Below are 22,456 nucleotides of genomic sequence, written 5' to 3'. Positions count from 1 at the left end.
GAAATTAGAGAAAGACAAATATATGACTTCACTCATATGAGGACTTTAAGACACAGAACAGATGAACATAAGGGAAGAGAAACAAAAATAATATAAAAACAGGGAGGGGGACAAAGCATAAGAGACTCATAAATGGGGAACAGAGGGTTACTGGAGGGGGTGTGGGAAGAGGGATGGGCTAAATGGGTAAGGGGCATTAAGGAACCTACTCCTGAAATCATTGCTGCACTATATGCTAACTAATTTGGATGTAAATTAAAAAAAAAATAAAATTAATTTAAAAAATGGGCTATAGTATACAGCATTCTTCAAATATATTTGATCTCAACAACTTCTTTTTTTAATATCATCTTTTGTTCTATAGAGGGAATTTTAGGAATGGTGTTGCTCTAAAAATATGTGGTTTACAATTAAGTCTCTACTGTTATCTTTGCATTTGAAGGATAACACTCTTTTTTAAAATATATTTTTAATGTTTATTTTTGAAGGTGAGAGAGACAGAGTGTGAGCAAGGAAGGGACAGAGAGAGAGGGAGACACAGAATCTGATGCAGGCTCTAGGCTCTGAGCTGTCAGCACAGAGCTTGATATGGGGCTTGAACTGCCACATGACGTGAGGCGAAGTTGGATGCTTAATGTTTAACCAACTGAGCCCCCAGATGCCCCTAGTACTCTTTTATTTTAGTACAGAGACATTAGAAGTACAGCTAAAAGTTGGGGGCAGGATGGGGTGTGGAGCAGGCAAGATAATTGCTCTCTGAGTACATTCAGCAAAAGTGACCCATTTTCAACAATTGTTGATATGGTACTTGTTAAAACTAAAAGATGTTTGAGGAGCCAGTATGGCATATGCAATTGAGAAACATCATGGAAACACTGTGAGATATATAGGTTGTATTTTTTTCTTATTAATGTTCAGCTCCTTGCTTAGCTGGTGTAGGCCTGCTGACACCTGCCATCCCTCTCCCCAGTGACCAACTCTCCTTAAGCTAGAACCAGTGTATGCTTGTGAGGAATGTTAAGAAGAAAAAAGAAATGATTGTCTTTTATTGAATGTTCTATGCTACTTGGGCCCAGGCCTTTTGAAATATCATTTGTCCAGAATCATTCAGAATCTGGAAATCTAAAGCACTGCTGTAATAACATTTCAATAGAACTTTTTATGATGATGAAAATATTATATATCTATGCTGTTCAGTACAGTAGCCATTAGCCACACTAATGATGCTAATGACCACTTGAAATATGGCTAGTGTGACTGAGGAATCTTATTTTTAATTTAATTTAGCTAAATTTAAATTTAAGTAGCCACATGTATCTAGTGGCTACTATATTTGGATAGCACACATCTAGAGAATGGTGTTGCCTCTCACTGTAGTTGTTATTCTCAACTTTTTCACCCTGCTTGAAGAATACACATTTCTTGAGGGATAGAGACATTGATTTCTATGGCAATGATTCTTAAATTCTTAACTGTGGGTCGCATCTCTCTGGTGGGGAGGGGTAATGTTCAATTTGGAAAAGTCTCTGGGTAGTTTCTTTTCTTCCCCTCTTAGGTGCCTGTTTCCTCCTTTACCCTCTTCCTCTGAAGAATTATTGCTCTAGGGGTGCCTGGCTGGCTCATTCAGTAGAGCATGTGACTCTTCATCTCAGGGCTGTGAATTTGAGCCCCACATTGGGAGTAGAGTTTACTTAAAAAATTTTTTTTAATTATTACTCTAAATATTCTGATATTCATAGTTTAGAACTCGGTGTGGAGAATTCTTAGGTAATAAATAGTCTAATATTTTCTACTAAAGGGGTGCCTAGGTGGCTCAGTTGGGTAAGTGTCCAACTTTGGCTTGGGTCATGATCTCACCATTCATGGGTTCCATCCCCACTTCAGGCTCTGTGCTGACAGCTCAGAGCCTGGAGCCTGCTTTGAATTCTGTGTCTCCCTCTCCCTGCCCCTGCCCCGCTCATGCTTTGTCTCTCTCTCAAAAATAAATATTAAATTTTTTAAAAAATATTTTCTACTAAAGAGTAAATTGTTTCAAAGAAAGGCCAGCTTTTTAAATTGAATCTTACACTGGAATATGGGTTATTGGCATGATATATTCTGGTTACTAGTTACAGTGTGCAGTCTTCCTATAATCCTTTTCTCTCAGGAATAGTAATATCTAAAGAAGCAGCCTTGATGTTGGATATGGGTGAAAAGGCTTGCCATTTGGTTTTCATTTCTCCCCCCAGAGAGTTGTTGTAGCCTCATAATGTTTTTTTTTGGTATCTCCATTTTTAGTAAACTCATTACATAGTGGTCACCTTTTTTTTTTTTTTTTTAAACATTTATTTATTTTTGAGACAGAGAGAGACAGAGCATGAACGGGGGAGGGTCAGAGAGAGAGGGAGACACAGAATCTGAAACAGGCTCCAGGCTCTGAGCTGTCAGCACAGAGCCTGACGCGGGGCTCGAACTCACCGCGAGATCATGACCTGAGCTGAAGTAGGCCGCTTAACCGACTGAGCCACCCAGGCGCCCCTAGTGGTCACCTTTTTAATGTATTGTATCTATAAGCAGTGTTTTTAGGCTTCCATAAGATTCTTTAGATAAAATATGTTTAATTGTTTTATTTGTGATATTTCTTTGTATTTTGTTTCTTACAGTTGCTTCTGCAGGAAGCACTTATGGTGGTTTGGTTCTGAAGAAGTTCATAAAAGGTAAAGAATAACTCTGCTTTCAAGAGATAAAGTCTCTTCCTGGCAGTGAATTTGTTATTTTCTGAAAGAGACAAACTGAAAGATAGGGTTGCTAGATTTAACAAATAAACGTACAGGATGCCCACTTAAATTTGAATTTCAGATAAACAATGAGTAATTTTGTAGTGTATGTTCCATCCAGTATTTTATCCTGTATTTTATCTGACAATCCTACTGAAAGATGATCTATAAAATTGTATACATACAGCGATGAACAAGACACCTAGGTCACTATAGCTTCTCTGAATACTCTCTATAGGGGTGCCTGGGTGGCTCAGTTGGTTAAGCATCTGACTTCGGCTCAGGTCATGATCTCGCAGTTTGTGAGTTCAAGCCCCACATCGGGCTTTGTGCTGACAGCTCAGAGCCTGGAGCCTGCTTCAGAGTCTGTGTCTTTCCCTCTCTCTGCCCCTCCCATGCTCATGCTCTGTCTCTCTCTGTCTTTCAATAATGAATAAATGTTAAAAAAAAATTGAATACTCTCTATAGAAACTCAGATAAAATTATCCCAGATAGAAAATGAAATTTTCAGTAAAGTATTTGTGCAGAGAGGTAACGTGTGAAGAATGCTTTATTGCAAATTATTTTGGCTAGCGTTAATACTATTCCCCACATGCCAAAGTTGGTATGGTTTAAGAGCTTTTGGTGACTTTGGCTTTAGTTCTTCTTTCCTTTGAGCTGAGAATAATCTAAAGCTGAAGGACATACATTTATTTTAAGGAGACCAAAATGATCTGAGAACTTCTATGCTTTCATATTTATCATCTGTGGTTGTCTAGTTTGTAAATTATCCAATGGGCCTATCTTTTCCTAATGAGTGGTTAGTTTACAAATTTTACAAAGTAATTGTTTTAAGTTTATTTTTATTTATTTTTGAGGGAGAGAGAGAGTGCGCGGTGTGCACACACACGCGGGGGGATGGGCAGGGGACGGAGGCAGAGAGAGAATCCTAAGCACTGACAGCATGGAGCCCTATGTGGGTCTGAACTCACAAACCCTGAGATCATGACCTGAGCTGAAATCAAGGGTCAGAAGCTTAACCAATTGAGCCACCCAGACACCTCTACAAAGTAATTTTTTAAAAGAAACCATCTCCAACAAATTTGGAATGTAAGTAGCTTGTGGTGGTTTAAAAAAACAACAACTTACATTTGTCATTATTTTAAGAAAATGTTCTATGTGTTAAATATGGAAACAATAAAGCTACATTAGAGCAGTGTAATTTTATAAATGCTTATGAAATGTATTGCCATTGTACTTTTATTTTTATATTTATTTTATCATTGTACTTTTATTGTTTTAAATTTTTTAAATATTTGATTTATTGTTGAGACAGAGCAGAGCACAAGCGGGGGAGGGGAAGAGAGAGAGGGAGACACAGAATCTGAAGCAGGCTCCAGGCTCTGAGCTGTCAGTACAGAGCCTGATGCAAGGTTTGAACCCATGAACCATGAGATATGACCTGAGCCGAAGTTGGACACTTAACCAACTGAGCCACTTAGGCACCCTACCATTGGACTTTTAAAAACTAATGTTTCTTAGTGCTTTAAAATTTTTTTAATGTTTTATTTATTTTTGAGAGAGAGAGAGTGAGCAGGGTAGGGACCGAGAGAGGGGGAACAGAGGATCTGAAGCAGGCTCTGTGCTGACAGTAGTGAGCCCGACGTGGGGCTTGAACTCATGAACTGTGAGATCACGACCTGAGCTGAAGTCGGATGTTCAACTGACTGAGCCACCCAGGCGCCCCTGAAATTTTTTAATGTTTATTTATTTTTGAGAGAGAGAGGCAGAGTGCGAGTGGGGGAGGGGCAGAGAGAGAGGGAAACAGAATCTGAAGCAGGCTCCAGGCTCTGAGCTGTCAGCACAGAGCCTAACATGGGGCTTGAACTCACGAACCATGAGATCACGACTTGAGCCAAAGTCGGATGCTTAACTGATTGAGCCACCCAGGTGCTTCTCTTAGTGCTTTTTAAAATGAAATCAATTAAAAATTTTAATTTAGAACCAAATTGCCAGTAACTCAATTACTGGATAAATCAAAGTACCTTCCGTTATCTTGGTCATATCAAAGAAAAAGAAGAAATTATTTTTATAACTCACATGATGAATGACTTTAAGGACATAATATAGGAAATATTTTCCCTTTTGGAACTTCTTTTTTGAGTTAATATTTATTTTTTTATTGTTATTTTTAAAGTTTTTATTTAAGTTCTGGTTAACATACAGTGTAAATTAATTTCAGGTGTACAATTTAGTGATTCAGCACTTAGGTCCAACACCGGGTGGGTGCTCATCACAAGTGCACTCCTTAATCCCCATCACCTATTTGAGCCATTCCCCCCACCCACCTCCCTTCTGGTAATCATCCGTTCTCTTCTTGTTCTCTACATTTTATTTCTTGGGTTACCTTTCTCTTTTTCCCCCCTGTGCTCATTTGTTTTGTTTCTTAAATACCACATCTGAGTGAAGTCATATGATATTTGTTTTTCTCTGGCTGAGTTATTTTGCTTAGCACAATACTCTCTAGCTCTATCCACATCATTGCAAATGGCAAGATTTCATTCTTTTTTATGGCTGAGTGATATTCCATTGTGTGTGTGTGTGTGTGTGTGTGTGTGTGTGTGTGTATACACACACACACACACACATATATATATATATACCACATCCTTTTTATCCATTCATCAGGGACTTTGATAGACATTTGGGCTGTTTCCATAATTTGGGTACTGTAGATAATGCTGCTATAAACACTGGGGTGTGTGTATCCCGTTGAATTAGTATTTTTATATCCTTTGGGTAAAACCTAGTAGTGTGATTGCTGGATTGTAGGATAGTTCTATTTTTAAGCTTTAGAGGAAACTCCATACTGTTTTGCAGAGTGACTGCACCAGTTTGCTGAAGGAGTTTTTAGTTTAAGCATGGGAATTTAGAAGTGCTTGCTTAGTAAATTAAGGGTCATTAGGTATATCTCCCTTTGCCTTTGAAATTGCCTTGGCCCTCTGAATCTACCTTCCAGGAGTCTATATCCTGGATTCTTTTTTATTTTTTTTAATGTTTCTTTATTTGTTTTGAGAGAGAGCACAAGCAGGGGAAGGGGCAGAGAGTGAGAATCCCAAGTAGGCTCCATGTTGTCAATGCGGAGCCTGATGTGAGGCTTTATCTCACAAACTGTGAGACCACTACCTGAGCTGATATTAAGAGTCAGACGCTTAACTAACTGAGCCATCCAGGTGCTCTTGTAGCCTGGATTCTTAATGGACCTCTGCTTTTTGCTCTGTGATCCTAATCTTCCTTAGATTCTTCTTAGTGTGCACACATTTGAAAGCAGTAATTGTGGAAGAAAAGTAATGGCTCCATAGCAGATATTCTGTGGGAGCTTGGGTAGAAAGTTCTTACTGTGGTAATCATCATAAATGATGATTTACTGAGCATTAGCTCTACATTAGCCTTGTGCTTGACACAGAGGGGTTACAGAGGTGATCAAGACAGATTTGGTTTCTTCCCTTACACCCATACTTAGGTTATCTTAATCACTTAATTCTATTACTTCCTAAAACCTTTGGTCTGGAAGAAAGGGAGAATCAGCATATTGTGCTGGATGGGGAGTTTGCTCTGATTCTGACTTTTGGGAAACCCGAGTCCAGCTTTAAGAATCATGAATTGACTGCCTGAAAACCATCTAGTCTATTTCTCAATCTTTAGTCTTCTTTTTTTGGGTTCTGCCCTTAGGATGAAGCAAAGAATGGAAAGATCATTCGTAATGCCACTGCTCTAGTTAATAAATGTGAAAGTGCTTTGAAAGAAGTGAAAGTCTATGTAAATAACAGGGAGTATGTTATTATTAGCACTAGGGAGGAGATAGGAGTATTTCTTGTGACATAAACTGATACTTAGCATGCCTTTTTTTTTTTTTAACATTTATTTATTTTTTGAGAGACAGAGTATGAGCAGGGGAGGGGCAGAGACAGAGGGAGAAACAGAATTCGAAACAGGCTGCAGGCTCCGAGCTGTCAGCACAGAGCCCGATGTGGGGCTCGAACTCACAAACTGCGAGATCATGACCTGCACTGGAGTCAAACGCTTAACCAACTGAGCCACCCAGACACCCCTAGCATGCCTTTTTAATGAGTGGTCAGATTGTATATAATACTACTACTTCAATTAATATTTGCGGAAGTGCTTTGAAAAAAGTGAAAAACCATGCAGGTACAAGGGAATGGTTTTATTATCACTGTTAATACCTGGAGAGAAGGTATTGAGTTGAATTTAGTTTATGGAATAACCACCTGTTTATTATGCTAATACAAACTTCAGACAGTGTCATGGTAACTTGGTTGTAATTTTTTAAAAGCTCACAGCAATTTTATGCATATTTATTTAATCTGTTTTTATATCCTTGTGATAAAGTGGAAGTGGCTGACTTTTAGTACAAAGAGGAAGTACTGCATATCAAGTACATAATAAAAATTGAGTCATTTGTTCATAGTCAATCATATTTAGTAGCTAACTTTAGCTTGTCTTCTCTCCAGGTTCATGATACTAACCTCCACTCAGTAATACTGTTTGTTTGTACTAATTAGTAACAAGAATGGCTCATTAAAGCTCACAAAGGAAATTGTCCAAGCTTAAGATTTAAATCCCTTAGCTCCCTGGTTTTTGCACCATTAATTATGCCTTTATTACTATTGTTATTTATTTAGCATTCCTGTAATGTTATCAACAAACTGCTTTAAATTGGTCCATTCACAAATCTTTACACTGTTTAGTTAGCCTCATTAGGCAGTCTTTGGTGGCTGATTCATTAACCGTGAGATTTTCAGATGCTAAAAAATTACTTACCTATACAAAATAGTATGCCTCTGAATTCATTTTCAACTATGTTCTCTTCAGTGCTTGGTTGGTGGCTCTCAGTGAGTAGAATAAGATCTGATCTCTTTTTAGGGGAACTGTACTGTTGTAGAGCCATCCAGCTTCAATTTTCTTTACTCTTCAGTCTATTCTATTAGTATTGTATCAAGGTACTTTTTCTCTGAATCTGGTATACTTCAGATCAATTCATATATAAACAGGCTCTAATTTCTGGATGTTTTGTTTATGCTGGATTAATAAATAGTGACCAAGATAATCTCCCCATTCTACTTCCTCTCTAATGGATTATATTCTCTTTTTTGCTGTCTTCTCTGGTTCCTAACTATTCATATTTTTATTCAGCACACCTTTAATTGAATATCTGCTTTGCCACAGGAAGTCATTGGGAAAGGTAGCTCTGAAAATGTAACGTGATAAGTATACCTAATGGAAGTATGTATATTCATGGTGCTTCTTTGGTAACCCAGAGGATATTCCTTGAAGTTCAGCCACCAATATGCCTTTCTTCCCTTCATTATTCTGTATTATTATTCTGTATTTACTTCAGGTATGTTTTCTACTCTTAAAGTTTTAATATCATTTCTATGCTGATGAGACTTTTTTTCCTATCATTAACATGTTTCCAGCTTTGATTGTCAATTAGTCTATTCCATTTGAAGGTTCCTTTTGAAATATATGTGCAACACATGGTAAAATGGGTTTCATTTTCTTGAAACTAACTTGCTCTGTAATGTCTTCATTTCTTTCAATGATACTAACATTCATAACTTTCCAGGCTTAAAATTTTTGGCTTTTTTTTTGGCATCCTCTTTTTTCTTTTCTCCATTATCTAATCTAATTGAATTTTTTGTTAGTTCTTTTATTCAATTATATATGAATATAAACATATGTCCTTCCCAGTTGCTTATTAGGAAGAACATAAAGATAGGGAAAGACACCTCAGACCAGATGTGAGGTCCTCTGTCAATTAGAATAACTTCTGTACTTTGAGGGATGATGACCATTAAGACAGATAAATTCTGGGGTCCCTGAATGGCTCAGTTGGTTAACCATTCGACTAATGGTTTCAGCTCAGGTCATGATCTCATTGTTTGTAAGTTCGAGCCCTGCATTGGGTTGGCACTGACAACACGGAGCCTGCTTGGGATTCTCTCTCCCTCTCCCTCTCCCTCCCCCTCCCTCTCCCTGTCTCTTTCCCTCTCTCTCTGCCCTTCTGTTCATGCACATGTGTGGTCTCTCTCTCTCCCTCTCAAAATAAGTAAACATTAAAAAAAGGTAAATTCTTATGTGTTAAAAGTTCTCATTACTTTGTATTAATATATATACTATTATTTTGCATATATGCTTGTATGCATATATGCATAATATGCATATCCATTTATATAGGAATCCATTTATATATCCATTTATGTATATACTTATCCATGTATATAGAACTACTTATAAGTATCTATTTGGTGAAATGTGATGTTTTAGTTTGTCCTTCTTGCCCAGATCTAGAAGCTACTTCCTATCATGTCCTTACTCTAGTAAAGAAAAGAAAAAAAAAGAAAGTGTAGAAGAGAGTGATAAGATGGGGAATATGCAAAAGGCCATATTTAAAGGTCCCTATTTGCTGTTTCTTATTTCTTCCATTCATGTTATTTTGATTTTTTTAATCTTTTTAATTACTTCCTCCTCATTCCCATGTTTATTGACATAATTTAACTCTTTAGTAAAATACAGTTTGGCCAGTCATGTTCAAGTGTTTTTCCCAAGTCAGAAATTTTTTTTTCTTCCCCTCAAAAGACTAGAGAAGAATACCAGCCCCCAGGGGCACCTGGGTGGCTCAGTAAGTTTAGCATCCATCTTTGGCTCAGGTCATGATCTCACAATTTGTGGGTCTCTCTCTCTCTCTCAAAAATAAACATGAAGAAAAAAAAAAAAAAGAATACCAGCCCTTGAAAGTGGGGAAGACAGCTGTGCTGTTGATGTATGGTTATGTGATTATGCCTCTTCTCTGTACTCCACCCTTTTGCCACCAGGGAGACTTTACAAAAAAGTTTAGTTTAATTTTGTCTTCTTTGTTAATTTGTTCTGAAAGGAAGTGAGAAGTCATGTTATTTGTACATTAGAGAAATTAATGGGTCCAGGATTGCTCATCATTGAATGAGAAATTCACAATGGTGAACTCTTGGATGTCTGACTTAATATGTATTTTTAAATCTGAGATTCTCATTCAACGAAAAAATCTATTATAATTTTGGATCTTACAAGATCAGCAACTCTAAGGCTCAGTACTCATCTGACACTTTTTCCTCCAGGAGCTCCTTTTGTAGACATGATCTCATTCATTCTCCAGAGATAGGTCAGACTTATATGTTATCATCATTTCTCTTTCGGAGATGGGGAAACTGAGCTTTACCTCAGCTTAAATTTAGAAGTAAAGGAAGAGTTTGTGGACTCATTGGTCACTGGTTACCCAGTGAGTCCACATTTAATCCTCAGACTTTTGATATGTCCTAAACAGTCTCTTGCTGCCAAATTTGCATAACATGTGACAAGATTTTATAAAGAGAAGATTGAACATAAAAAAGTTAAATGAATTTGTTGGGATGCCTGGCTGGCTCAGTCAGTGGAGCATGTGACTCTTGATCTTGGGGTTGTGAGTTTGAGCCCCATGTTGGGTTTAGAGATTACTTAAAAAAATAAAATAAAGTCTTAAAAAAATAGATGAATTTCATCTTCTTTTGCTTTCTTAATATTTCTTTACTCTTTTCTCTGTTAAATATATTTAATTGTACTTTACTATTGAGAATATATTTAAGATTTGATGTGCAGGGAAAGGAGATGGAAAGGACATGAACCTTGACATGTTTCTCTTTCTTTTGAGCTTGGGTAGGTAGAGCAGGAAGAGAAGGACACCTTTTACCATTAGAGATCCTGGGAGTTGACTCATACTCCAGCTGAGTGGCTTTTATTCAGTAGTCAGCAGGAGCTAGCCTGCCTTGTACCAGCTTTGGCTTAAAATCCTTGAACTATTGTTACCCCTCGTTGAGTAATCAACTGGGCACTTACTATTCCAGCTCTGGCCTCTTGGGTTACCATATCCCTTCCGTTTCCGTAGCAGACATTGTTAGCTGCCCGTGGTAGTGAATTTGGTTGGTATGGGAAGAGAGGACATTTTGAATATTCTTTACTGAGTAGACTTTTATGGTTACTCTTTTAGCATATTTTAAAAAGTCATATGACACTGTATGTAAGAGTTAAACTCAAAATGGATCAAAGACCTAGATCTAAGAGGTAAAACTATAAAATTCTTAGAAGAAAACATACGTGTAATTCTTCATAGATATGACATTTAAAGCACAAGCAGTCAAAGGAAAGATAGATAAATTGGATTTGATCAATATGAAAAACTTCTGTGTTTCAAAGAACACTATCAACAAAAGACGGGATGACATGATGGAGGTGTTAGTTCAGGCCAAGATGGTAATCATTTTGCAACATGGAAGTATCAGATTTACAGGTTGTACATCTTAACTTTACACAATGTTATAGATCGATTGTACCTCATTAAAACTGGAAAAAAAAAAAAACTAAAAAAGAGAGAGTGAAGACAGCCTACAGAATGGGAGAAAATATTTGCAAATTATGTATCTGATAGGCATCTAATATCCAAAGAACAAAAATAACTTTTACAACTCAGCAATAAAAACCTAATTTTTACGTGGGCAAAGGATATGAATAGACATTTGTTATGAATTGAATGTGTCCTCCCAGAATTCCTGTGTTGAAGCCCTAATCCCCAATGCAAGGGTATTTGGAGATGAGGCCTTTGGGAAGTAATTAGGGTTAGATTAGGTTATGAAGGTGGGACCTTTATGATGGGATTAGCAGCTTTATAGGAAGAAGAAGAAAGAGAAATCTCTCCAAGTACACCCACCCAGGAAAAGCCATGTGAGGACAGTGAAAAGACAGTTGTCTGCAAGCCATGAAGAGAGCTGAATTGCTGGTACCTTGATATTGGGCTTCTCAGCCTTCAGATCTATATGCAGTAAATTTCTGTTAAGCCATCCAGTCTATGGTATTTTGTTATGGCAACCGAAATAGATGAAGACAACATTTATCCATATAAGCGGCTAATAAGCCCCATGAAAAGATGCTCAACATTGTAATTATTAGGGAAATGGAAATGAAAACCATAATGAGATACCATTTTATACCTCCTTGTATGACTGTAATTAAAAAAAAAAAAAAAAGCAGAGGGGCACCTGGGTGGCTCAGTCAGTTAAGTGTCTGACTCTCAATTTTGTCTTAGGTCATGATCTCACAGTTCATGAGTTTGAGCCCCACATCGGGTTTTCTGCTGTCAGCACAGAGCCTGCTTCAGATCCTCTGTCCGCCCCCCCCCCCCCCCCGCCCTGCTTGCTCTCTCTCTTTCAAAAATAAACATTGGGGTGCCTGGGTAGCTCAGTCAGCTAAGCGTCCAATATCAGCTCAGGTCACCATCTCGCGGTTCGTGAGTTTGAGCCCTGTGAGGAGCCCTCATCTCCAAATACCCTTGCATTGGGGATTAGGGCTTCAACACAGGAATTCTGGGAGGACACATTCAATTCATAACAAATGTCTATTCATATCCTTTGCCCACATAAAAATTAGGTTTTTATTGCTGAGTTGTAAAAGTTATTTTTGTTCTTTGGATATTAGATGCCTATCAGATACATAATTTGCAAATATTTTCTCCCATTCTGTAGGCTGTCTTCACTCTCTCTTTTTTAGTTGTTTTTTTTTTTTTTTTTTTCCAGTTTTAATGAGGTACAATTGATCTATAACATTGTGTAAAGTTTGAGCCCTGCCATCAGGTTCTGTGCCGACAGCTCAGAGCCTGGAACCTGCTTTAGATTCTGTGTCTTCCCTTCTCTCTGCCCCTGCCCCACTCGTGCTCTCTCAAAAATAAACATTAAAAAATTAATAAACATTAAAAAAACAAAATAACAAGTGTTGACAAGGATGTAGAGAAATTGGGACCCTCATATTTTGCTAGTGGGAATGATCAGGCTTATTTCTGCCTCTCCAAACCTTATCTCAAACTATTCTTTCCTCAGTTCACTTGCGCTTCAGCCACATTGGCCTCATTCTGTTCCTTGACACATACCAAACTCTTTCTCATCTCTGAGCCTTTGTATTTGTTCCCTTTACCTGTAATATTCTTCCCCTAGTTTTTCATGTGACTTGTTGGTTCACTTCCGTTTCTATTTCTCAACTCAAATGTCACCTCCTCAGAGAAGCCTTCCCTGACTACCCTATTTAAAGTAGTTTATCTTCCTACTCTGCTTATTTCTTTCACTACACCTATTTTGTTCTTTAGGAATCTTGTGGGGTTTGTTGTTTTGGTATACTTGTATGTATGTATGTATTTTTCTCAATTAGAATGTGACTTCCATGAGGAGAGGGGGATAGTCTGCCTTAATCCTATGTTTCCAGAATCCATTACAACATCTGCACATATAGCAGGTGTTGAATAAATACTGGTTGAATAACTTTAACCCCTTTCTCTCTGTGCTTCCTTCTGATCAGTCTATAACAGAGGTTCTTAAGGTCACTGATCTAACTAAGATTTTGGGCAGTTTTGTGTTTATGTGCATGTATCTGGTGAGAAGGTGCATAATCAGATTTTAACAGTCTGTGACCTAAGGAAGATAAAAATGGTTAACTTTCACCCATTCCTTAAATAATAATCCTACTTAGGTCCTGTCATACATATACCTATTGTTCCTCTATATTAGTATCTATTCTTTCTTTTCTCTCCAGTCTCTTCTATTCTAAACTTTTTAGCATAGTCATCTGAATGTCCACTGATACTTCAAATTCAGCATGTCTAAAATTTAATTTCTCATGTTCTCCCCAAAGCCTGACTCTCCTCCAAGTTTATTCCCTTTTTTACTATCTAAGTAGTTATACAGCCTAGTAATTTGAACTTTTCTTCTCTTTTCCTTAAATTCATATCCAGTCAGACTCAAAATCTTGCTGATTGTACCTCCTAAATATTTCTTGAAACTGCTCCTTTTTCTCTATCCCTATAATGGCCCTGATTCAGAATCTCATTATTCTTGCCTATAATAATTTCCTCATTGGTCTTCCTGTTGTTTTATTTTTTAATGTTTATTTTTAAGAGAGAGAGAGTGCGCGTGCATGAGGGAGGGGCAGAGAGAGGGAGACAGAGGATCTGAAGCAGGTTCTGCATGGAGAGTGCAGAGCCTGATGTAGAACTCAAACTCACGAACTGTGAGGAGATGACCAGAGCCAAACTAGAACTACCCCTAATTTGTCTTCTTATCTTTAGTCTTGGCCTCTCAAATCCATTTTCTTCAAAGTTGCCAGCCTCCTCAAGACCACACTTTTAGCTCTTGATTAATTCTCACTCTTACTAAAATGATCTGTTAATGCATCTGTCTCCCTTACTAGACCATGAGGATAAGATTTCTTGAGGGTAAGATTTTTGTCTTAAAATTTTTTGTGTATCCCCAGTGTTTAGTCCACTGCCGGCCATATAGTGAGTAGTCAGTAAATGCTTAAAAACATCTAAAAAACATTTGAAATATAAAATATTTGCTTAAATACATGAAATAGCAAAGGATAAATAATAAATAATTATACTCATTACACAGAATGAACAGATACTGAGATTGTGATGTATTTTCATCAAGCTTTTTAAAAATAACACCTTAAAGATAAAGTTGGAAACTCCTACTCCCTACGTGTTTTAAGTGTGTAAGTTTTGAAACGTGCTTATTTGCTATCCATGTATTTTCTTTGGTGAAGTGTATATTCATATCTTTTCCCTATATTTTAATTGGGTTATTTGTTTTCTTCTTATTGAATTTTGAGAGTTTAAAAAAATATATTCTGGATAAACCAGGTAAATGGTTTGAATATATTTTCTCCTAGTCTTTGGCTTGTTCTTTCATTCTTTTAAGTGTCTTTAGCAAAAAAGTTCTTAATTTTTATGAAGTCAGATTTATCTTTTTTTTTTTTTTTTATGGATCATATACTTTTGTTTGAGAGAGGGAGGGAGAGAGATCGATCCATGAACTGAGCTCAAGACCTGAGCCTAAATGAAGAGTTGGATGCTTAATTGACTGAGCCACCCAGGCACCCCTATAGATCATGCTTTTGGTGTCATATCTAAGGAAACTTCACATAGCCTAAAGTCACACAGGTTTTATTCTATACATTCTTCATAAAATTTTTTAATTTTTTATATATTTATATTTATATAAATCTTTATATATTTATAAATATATTTTTTTTATATTTATAATTTTTATATTTATAAAAGGTTTCATATTTAGAATTACATTTATTACATTTGTAATTTGGGTCTGTGACCCATGTTGAGTTAATTTTTTACATATGATGCAAGAATTGGATTGAAGTTTAATTTTTTGCTTATGGGTATCCCAGTTGTTCTACCATCATTTATTGAAAAGACTGTCCTTCTCCGCTACATTGCCTTTGTACTTTTGCTGAAAACTTGATTGACCATATATGTGTGGGTCTATTTCTGGACTTTGAATTCTGTTACTTTGGTCTCTTTGTATTGATTACTGTGGCTTTAAAATAGGTCTTTAAGTCCTCCAACTTTGTTCTTTTTTTCAAGTTCATGACATTCATGTTTGTTGTAAGTCCTTGGCATTTCTATCTATTTTAGAATCTACTTGTCAATATCTGCAAAAGCCTGCTGGGATTTTGATTGAGACTGTATTCCATTGATAGCTCAGTTTGGGGGAGAATTAACATCTATCTTAGCAATATTCAGTCTCTTGTTTTAAAGAGTTCATTTTGAGAGAGGGAGAGAGCATGTGCACATGTGCATGTGAGTGGGGGAGGGGCAGAGAGAGAGGGAGAGAGAAAGAATCCCAGTCTTCACACTGCCAACACAGAGCCGGATGTGGGGCCTCAAACTCATGAAGTGTGAGATCATGACCTGAGCCAAAGTTGGAGGCTTAACCAACTGAACCACCCAGGCGCCTCAGCAGTATTCATTCTTCTGATGCATGAACACAGTATATGTATTAATTTCTTAGGTTGTCTTTAATTTCTGTAGTTCTTAGTGTACGAATATTGTACCTTTTTGATCAGATTTAACTCTGAGCATTTAATATTTTTGATGGCTATTGTAAATGATATTTTTGAAATTTTAAATTTCCAATTATTTATTGCCAATATTTGGAATACAATAGATTAGAAGTTGTTTCAGCCTTGCTAAACTATTCTAGTAGCTTTTATGTAGATTCCACAGGATTTTCTACATTGAGGATCATAGCATCTGCAACTAGAGTTTACTTCTTACTTTCCAGTCTGGATACCTTTTATTTCTTTTCTTGCCTTATTGAACTGGCTAGATCCTCTAGTGCAATGTTGAATATATGTGGTGAGATCAGACTTTCTCACCTTGTTCTGACCTTAGGATATCAATTTTTCACCATTAAGTATGCAGGTTATCTATTTTTTCTTGAGTAAGTGTGAGTAGTTTGTGTCTTTCAAGGAATTTGCCCATTTCATTTGTTGTCGAATTTATTGGCATAAAACTGTTCATAATATACCCTTATTATCTTTCTAAACTGTGTAGAATCTCTAGCAATATCATCTCTTTCTCTCCTGATACTGGTAATTTATATTTGTTTGTTCTCTCTTTCTCTCTCTTACTCCTTCCCTCCTTCCTACCTTCCTCCCTCCTTCTCTCCCTCTCTCTCTCCCTTAATCTGTCTGGCAAGAATCAGGTTCTTTCTGTTGTATTCTTTTTCATTGATTTTTCACTCTGATCTTTTATTCTTTCCTTTCTTCTGCTTGCCTTGGATCTCATTTGCTCTTCTGTTTCTAGTTTTTAAAAGTGGAAGCTGCAATCATTGATTTGAGACCATTCTTTTCTACACTGAATTATGGTGTTCTTTAATATAGTTCTTTTAATAGTGCTAAAGTTTTGAGGGCGTCTGGGTGGCTCAATCAGTTAAGCATTCAACTCTTGACTTCAGTTTGGGTCATGATCTCATGGTTGGTGAGTTCTAGCTACACATCGGGCTCTTTACTGATAGTGTGGTCAGTATGATAGTCTTATTTCCTAAAACTTTAGAATAAATCTTGCTATATGATAAGGCAAATCCCCCCCTCCTTATTGTTATTTTTCAGAATTGTCTTTGTTTTTTCAAACTGTTACTCTTGTTTGTGAATTTTATAATTTAAGTTCCATGAAAAATCTTGTTGTGGTCTTGTTATTATATTAAATTTACGGATTAATTTGGTAGCAGCATTTTTATAGTATTGTTTCTATGAATTGATATAGCTTCTCATTTAGAGCTTCTATGAATTGATATAGCTTCTCATTTAGAGCTTTTTAAAAATGTTACTTAATTTTAACTGCCACAACAAGGAGGTGGGCACTATAATCTTCAATAGAAGGATTCTGTAGGAAAACAAGGAGCTTTCCCAAGAGCACATGGTTATTAGTAAAGCCAAAGTTGGCCTGATTCCAGAGACCATTTTGCTAGATTTTATTATTCAAAATATTTTCTCCCCATGGGATAATTATACTTCCTGGCCCATTGACATAAAGCTGGGCCATGTAACTTGCTTAGGCCAGTGAAATGCTAGTGGAAGTGATATATGCGACCTCCCAGGAGAAACTTTAAGAGCCAATGTGTTTTGGTCTTAGCTCCTTTTCTTCTACTCTGAGGCTAGGATGTCTGAAATGGAAGGTATTCCTTTAGCCTGGATTCTACTATGAAGTGGCTCCTTTTTTGCACTTGCCTGGAGTGCTGCAACCTCTTAATTGGTTTCTAGAATTCTCACAAAGGCAATTTGGTATTGTTGTTGAGGCAGTGTCTCCAAAGGGGGGCAAGGACCTGGGACTTCCTCTTCTGCCCTTTGGCTGATGATACTCCTGGTTAGATCCTATTTTATGTTAATACTGTGATTCTTCTCATAGCAAACAGTCTTAGATATATTTTGTTATATATATATATATATATATATATATATATATATATATATATCCCTAGTGTCATAATTTTTGTTGCCATTATGAGTGGTATTCATTGTTTTTCAACATTGCTGAATTGAACTGTTAATTTTGGTAGTTTATTCGTAGATTCTCTTGGGTTCTCTATATGGGCACTTAAATCATCTCTAAATTATGACAACTTTGACTTTTCCTTTTCACTCTTTATATGGCTTACTTCTTTTCCTTGTCATATAGAACAGTACTAGTACTGGTTAGAAGACCAGGGGTGATATTATGTATCTGTGGTTTGTCTTCCTTTAATGAAATTAATTAAGTAAATATACTTAAAATTAAGTATATTTACTGTAGTTTTTTGGCACTTGCTTCTTGTCAGGTTGAGGAATCTGTCTTCTTAATTTGCTAGTAGTGTTTGTTATGAATGTGTGTTGTATTTTCTAAAGAGCTTTTTCTATATCTTTTGAGATTATGATATGGTTTTTTAAAAACCATTATTTATTTTGAGAGAGAGCATGAGCAGGGGAGAGGTAGGGAGAGTGGGAGAGAGAATCCCAAGCAGGCTCTGTCCTGTCACCTCGGAGCCCAACATGGGACTTGATCTCATGAACTGTGAGATCATGACCTGAACTGAAATCAAGAGTCAGACACTTAACCGACTGAGCCACCTAGTTGCCCCTATTTTATGGTTTTTAAAATCTTTATTAATATGATGATTTATAGTGGTAGACATCCATGAAGTTCCATCACAATTTGATCATGAGATTTTTATATATCCTGGATTTAATGTTTTATCTTTGTTCTCAGTGAGATTGATTTCTATTGTCCTTGTCCTATTCTGGTAGCAAGATTATACTTGCTTTATAAAATGAGTTGGGGGGCGCCTGGGTGGCGCAGTCGGTTAAGCGTCCGACTTCAGCCAGGTCACGATCTCGCGGTCCGTGAGTTCGAGCCCCACGTCAGGCTCTGGGCTGATGGCTCGGAGCCTGGAGCCTGTTTCCGATTCTGTGTCTCCCTCTCTCTCTGCCCCTCCCCCCCTTCATGCTCTGTCTCTCTCTGTCCCAAAAATAAATAAAAAACGTTGAAAAAAAAATTAAAAAAAAAAAAAAATAAAATGAGTTGGGTAGGTTTATCCATTTCTGTTCTGGGTTTTTTTTAATATGTATTCTTTGAAGATTTGGTAAAGCTAACCTGTAAAAAAAAAATCATTTGAACCTGGCATTTTGAGATGAAGGTAGGTGAAGAGGGAAATATATATTTTTTAATGTTTGTTTATTTTTTGAGAGAGAGCATGAGTGAGTGTGGGGGAGGGGCAGAGAGAGGGGGACAGAGGATTTGAAGTGGGCTCTTTGCTGAGAGAAGAGAACCTGATATGGGGCTCAAACTCATGAACCATGAGATCATGACCTGAGCCGAAGTTGGATGCTTAACTGACAGTCACCGAGGATCTCCTAGTAGGAAACACTTTTGATAACTAGTTTGTTTTCTTGGATGATGTTTGGTTTAAGTTTTCTGTTTCTCCCAGAGTCAATTTTGGAGGTACATATATATCTTATAAAAAAAAAAATACCACAAACACACAGATTATTTACTTCTTTTCTTTTTTTTTTTAATTTTTTTTTTAACGTTTATTTATTTTTGAGACAGAGAGAGACAGAGCATGAACGGGGGAGGGTCAGAGAGAGGGAGACACAGAATCTGAAACAGGCTCCAGGCTCTGAGCTGTCAGCACAGAGCCCGACGCGGGGCTCGAACTCACGGACCGAGAGATCATGACCTGAGCCGAAGTTGGCGGCTTAACCGACTGAGCCACCCAGGCGCCCCTATTTACTTCTTTTCAATCATTCATCCGATACATACTTACTGAACACCTGCTGTATGGTAGACATTTCATCTTAGTTTTCAAATTAATTGATGTGAAGTCTTTTATGACTTACAGATATTTGTACTTTTATCTCTTTTTGATTTTTTATGTCGTTTTTGTGCCTTTTTCTTGATGGTGCTGATAACACTAATAGCAGACATTTCATTTTAAACAAAAAGGGTAAGTAATTTTTCAAAGTCACAAAGGTAGTAAATGGTTGAGTGGGATATATGAACCCAGATAGACTGGCTCCAGAAACTGTCTTAACCACTATTCCATAGTATTTTGGTTTACTCTACAGTATGCTGTTTTGCTAGAGCTTTGCTTCCTATATTAGCTTTTCAGATAACAAATTCTCATTTCTGTTCAGTGAATGAACAGAAATTAATTTCTCTCTTCCTTTGACAACTTCTTACCTTACTCTCGTACCACAGGTTGAAGAAATCTATCACCTGTATCACGTTTGGTGGTTGAGTTGTTGAGGTTCTTTGAAGAGGCAGGTATAGTTTTGGAAAATGATCGTTTTTTCTCCCTCCATTCTCAGTTTACATCCTTTTTGTTTGGTAACCAGTAGTAGTATCAGGCTCAGCTGCATATTCCTTTGTTATAGACTTGAGTGATCACACTTCCTGACTGGCTTGCTTGGCTGGAAGAGCCCACTGAATATGCAGCAATGGCAACTAGTCTCTGCTTTTTTGAAGTAGTGAATGAAGATCTGACACAACATTTCTGAAAGGTTGCTGACCCTCCATTAAAATGTTCTGCTTTCTATTTCTTTCACTAAAGCATGTCTGGGGTTGTTTTATAATGTGGAAATAATTAGCCAATTTAACTAATAGCATCAGGCCACAGAGCCAACCAAAGAACTTTTCATCTTTTGGCTTAATTAGCTTCATTCTTTAAAATCCTTGATACTGCTGCTTTATTTACTGGTACATTACTTGCAAGCATTATTATAAAGCTATGCTAAAGGACAGAAGTCAGGCCAGTTGCTGGTTTGCTGAGTCTCTTAGAATAAAAAAAACAACATGCAGCCAGATGTCAAATTTAGCCACCATCAAATGAATTATTTTTATTTTTTAATGTTTATTTAAAAAATTTTTAAATGTTTTATTTATATTTGAGAGCGAGACAGACAGATAGTGCATGAGTGGGGGAGAAGGGCAGAGACAGTGGGAGACACAGAAACTGCAGCAGGTTCCAGGTTCTGAGCTGTCAGCACAGAGCCCGACATGGGACTCAATCTCATGAACCTGAGCCAAAGTTGGACTCCTAACCAACTGAGCCACCCAGGCAGCCCAAATAAATTATTTTTAAAAGGAACTTTTTGTTAACAGAAGCAATATTACCCATTTTAGAATATTGGGAAAATAGAGGAAAGGAAAACATTTCTTGCACAATAAATGTTAGCATTTTATTATATTCTCTTCCAAATTCCCATGTATTTAAAAAAAATTTTTTTTAGCATTTATTCAATTTTGAAAGACTAAGAGAGACAGAGCATGAGCAGGGGTGGGGCAGAGAGAGAGAGAGACAGAGACACAGGATCCGAAGCAGGCTCCAGACTCTGAGCTGTCAGCACAGAGCCTGACGCAGGCTCAAACTCACAGACCAAGAGATCATGACCTGAGCCGAAGTTGGACGCTTAACCAACTGAGCCACCCAGGTGCCCCTCCCGTGTATTTTTAAAACAGTTGTAATCACAGTATATGCCTAGTTTTGTCCTACTACTTTTTTTTAACTTGACATGCAAGCATTTTTTTCACGTTATGACATAGTCTTCTAGTTATTATTTTTAATGAATAAATTGTCCATAAGATGTATCATAAATTAATATTTTGATATCTGTAGGCATTTAAAAAAAGTTGTGTCAGGTGCCTAGGTGGCTCAGTCATTAAACATCTGACTCACGTACAGGTTATGATCTCATGGTTCTTGAGTTTGAGTTGGGTGAGCTCTAGCCCTGCATCAAGTGAGCCCGAGCCTTGCTTTGGGTAAATGCGAGCCCCACTTCGGATGAGCCCTGCTTCTCTCTCTCTCTCTCTCTCTCTTTCTCTCTTTCTCTCTTTCTCTCTTTCTCTCTTTCTCTCTTTCTCTCTTTCTCTCTCTCTCTCTCTCTCTCTGCGTCTCCTGGGATTCACTCTCTCCCCCCCACCTTCCCCCACTCACTTGCGCCCTGCACCTCTCTCTCTCAAAAAAAAAAAAAAAAAAAAAAAAGTTGTGTCATGTAATGTAGCATTTGTAAGTGAAGATATCAACTTCTCATACTTTGCCAGCATTGGGAATTTCAGTTACTTAAAATATTTTAGCGAATTTACTAGTTAATTTGTATCTGTTTGAAACTTTTTATAAGTGTTCACTATCTGTACTTTCTTTTTCTCAACTTTCTCCATATCTTTACAGTTAAACTTCTAGTGTGAAATTTAGAATAAATTCAGTTACTAGCTGTGTGCTATGATCTGAATATTTATTTCCCCAAACATTCATATGTTGGAATCTTAATGCTCAACGTGATGGTATTAGGTGAGGGGACCTTTGGGAAGTGCTTACCTCATGTGGATGGAGTCCTCATGAATGGGATTAGTACCCTTATAACAGAGACCTCACAGAGCTTCCTAGCTCTTTATGCCATGTGAGAATGCAATGACAAGTCTGGAACCTGTAAGAGGGCCCAGAACCCAACTTCAGCCTCCAGAACTGTGAGAAATAAATACCTGTTGTTTATAAGCTGCCAAGGTCTGTGATATTTTGTTATAGGAGCCCAAACAGACTTAGGTACTATACAATTTGTATTTTTAGGCTTGACACCCTGATGTACAAATCATTGAGATTCATTTCACTATTGAATGCCATTTTGTTTCAAGATGCACAGTGGCTATGGAATGATAGGTTTAGTGTAATGATTTCCTGAATCTTATTTTCTTCTAATACTCTACTGGTACAAGAGTATCCCTGTGGAAGTTCTTGAAGAGCTAGAATATTATTTAA

General features: G+C 37.2%; 1 protein-coding gene across 1 annotated transcript in view; it reads left to right on the top strand.

Annotated features, from left to right (window-relative positions):
- CUNH11orf80 (chromosome unknown C11orf80 homolog) overlaps positions 1-22,456 on the top strand; it is a 96,493-nt gene that overhangs the window by 6,609 nt on the left and 67,428 nt on the right. The window contains exon 3 of the mRNA XM_019415115.2: positions 2,643-2,696. Within this exon, the coding sequence (XP_019270660.2) occupies positions 2,643-2,696 (54 nt within the window). The remainder of the gene's footprint in view (positions 1-2,642; positions 2,697-22,456) is intronic.

Source organism: Panthera pardus, unplaced genomic scaffold (genome assembly GCF_024362965.1).
Source record: "Panthera pardus isolate Hobbes unplaced genomic scaffold, ASM2436296v1 HiC_scaffold_12, whole genome shotgun sequence".
NCBI lineage: Eukaryota > Metazoa > Chordata > Mammalia > Carnivora > Felidae > Panthera > Panthera pardus.
Note: the sequence above shows the minus strand (reverse complement) of the source record. Positions and strands in the feature narration are given on the sequence as shown.